The sequence below is a fragment of the Limulus polyphemus genome, unplaced genomic scaffold, assembly GCF_000517525.1.
Source record: "Limulus polyphemus unplaced genomic scaffold, Limulus_polyphemus-2.1.2 Scaffold5612, whole genome shotgun sequence".
NCBI lineage: Eukaryota > Metazoa > Arthropoda > Merostomata > Xiphosura > Limulidae > Limulus > Limulus polyphemus.
The window spans coordinates 64,986-67,262 of NW_013671222.1; the positions used below are offsets into that span (position 1 = coordinate 64,986).

Here is a 2,277-nt window from a genome sequence, read left to right on the forward strand (position 1 = left end):
CGCTAATTGTTGCCTAATCAATTGTTAAAATAAACGACATAGTAGGGTTAACCTGGTCTGGTCTTGTTAAACCACATAGCCTTCTCACTCTTGTTTTATGTTTCTCATTATTCGAAGCTGTATGGTTGTCCATATTAAACACACTCGATCATGTCAATATTTAGCCTAATCGGTTTAGTTCTAGCCAAGTTCGACCCATTTTTTGAGGGGCTATCTTGTATTTCACAATTTTAAAATATATATATATATATATATATTGGTATTTGATACTATTTCTGAATAAAATGGCCAATAAATGTAAGTCATTCCCTTAAAACATAAAACAAAGCTGGAACTTACTTGGACCTTTCATGCTCCAGGAGATTGAGACTGGAGTATCCTGATTGATTTCGTTTTAAAGCAAATGGAGCAAATCCCCGTTCGTTCACGTGCTTATGACGCAGAAGAAGAGTCCTCATCACAGGTCCACGGTGCTCAGGTTGAATTTGGTCATTTATCACCATAACGTCCACGACCCGGTAAGCTATACCTGGAAGGTCATTTTCTTCCAAATCCAGTAACACTGTCCCTGTTATAGGGTGATTTTAGAATTATATGTTGGATAATTCGCTATTCAACGTTGTTTACGTAACATAGAACGTACATGCTAACAAGCTGTTCCTGGGGTATATAACATTTGAACATAAATGATGGCTGAAAATACACAAATGATTAACAAATTTTCCCGTTGATTTCATGCCAATTACAAAATTATTAATTAAGAGCCAAATTAACTTAAGAATGACGTCAACTTCGAAAAGGAGATATTTACAAGCATTATTTAAACACCTTCGATATCTCGATTTTCTCAAACACCAAAGATAAACGGTACACAGATACTTGAACAAATGATAAACAGAATGTATAATGTTCACAGAAACCCTATATTATTTGTTGTTTCTTAGTTGAAAAACATCACGTTCAAATCTTTGGTCATTTTAAAACTATTTGCTGTTAAACTAAAATGGGATGTTTGTCGTTTGCAAATCATTATTCCCTGCTTCATTATTCTCATTTTTAACGTGTTTATTTTTTTTTATAATAAACTGTTTTTCGGTCGTTAAACAGCAAGTTTAATAATTTCTTCACCAGAAAAGAACACTATACAAGTAACATTATCGATACAAGTTTTAAGCAGGATTGTTTCAAACAACGTATTTAAATTGGAGGAATAGATTGCTACAAACACTTAAAACGTCACAGATTATGTTCTCAATCGGACCTCTGGTGAAAAGGAACAGTAGTCTGATATAATAGTTTAAAAGTTTGTCTGCTGTATAATATCGAATATTAAATTAGGCATAATGGTATAGTGTTATTCACACACCTATATTAATTTACTTTACCAGATAATGGGTTAAAAACAAGACTTAAAAAACCCCACAAATCACCATTCTAAGACCTTTACCTTACTGTATTATTTGGTTGCTGACAAGCCCCTACTTCACAGATTATGTTTTAATTTTCACTTTTGGAGAAAAGAAATCTGTAATATAAATTTAACACGACTGTTTCGAACAACGAATTTAAGTTGTAGCAATAGTTTGCAACAAATATTTTCAATACAAGTTATATTAATTTCTTTGGATTACATTATACTGACTTCAGTCTGCATTATTGCAGACGGAGAAGTAAAGTGAAACGTTAGATGTTGAAGTTAGTATTTCGGGATTTATAATAATTGATGACTATTTGTTTTTATATTAAAAGCGGTATAACAAATTGCTTCTATCCAGAGTTATCCTAAGCCTATTTACGGATTGTACTACCTTGTTCCAAGCACTTCCTCAGAGACAAGAGACTGTGGAAGGACAAAGAGGCGACATGAGGTTTGCCCCATCTGTCGGCGTCTTCTTCTACATTCTCTTCATATTTTATCCAACGCGCTGTTTCTTTCCATTCCAACTCTTGGTCATCACTTTGCACCAGTTCATCTAGCTGTACAAAAACCTAGAGACCCAAACGTCAAGCTATTAGAGTTGAATCTAGTGCACAAAAAAACCTAGAGACCCAAACGTTTATTGTAATCGTCAAGCTATTAGAGTTGAATCTAGTTGACACAAAAAACTTTGAGACCCAAACGTTTATTGTAATCATAAAACTTAACAGTTGAATCTAGTTGACAAAAAAACTTTGAGACCCAAACGTTTATTGTAATCATCAAACTAAACAGTTGAATCTAGTTGACAAAAAAACCTAGAGACCCCAACGTTTATTGTAATCGTCAAGCTATTAGAG

General features: G+C 33.6%; 1 protein-coding gene across 1 annotated transcript in view; it reads right to left on the reverse strand.

Moving 5' to 3' along the window:
- The window catches only part of LOC106472791 (anion exchange protein 3-like), a 23,667-nt gene extending 21,671 nt beyond the window's left edge, over nt 1-1,996 (reverse strand). The window contains exons 1-2 of the mRNA XM_022401326.1: nt 1,809-1,996; nt 340-568 (exon numbers count right to left, since the gene is read on the reverse strand). Of these exons, the coding sequence (XP_022257034.1) occupies nt 340-503 (164 nt within the window). The 5' untranslated portion in view covers nt 504-568; nt 1,809-1,996. The remainder of the gene's footprint in view (nt 1-339; nt 569-1,808) is intronic.
- Between the last annotated feature and the right edge of the window lie 281 nt (nt 1,997-2,277).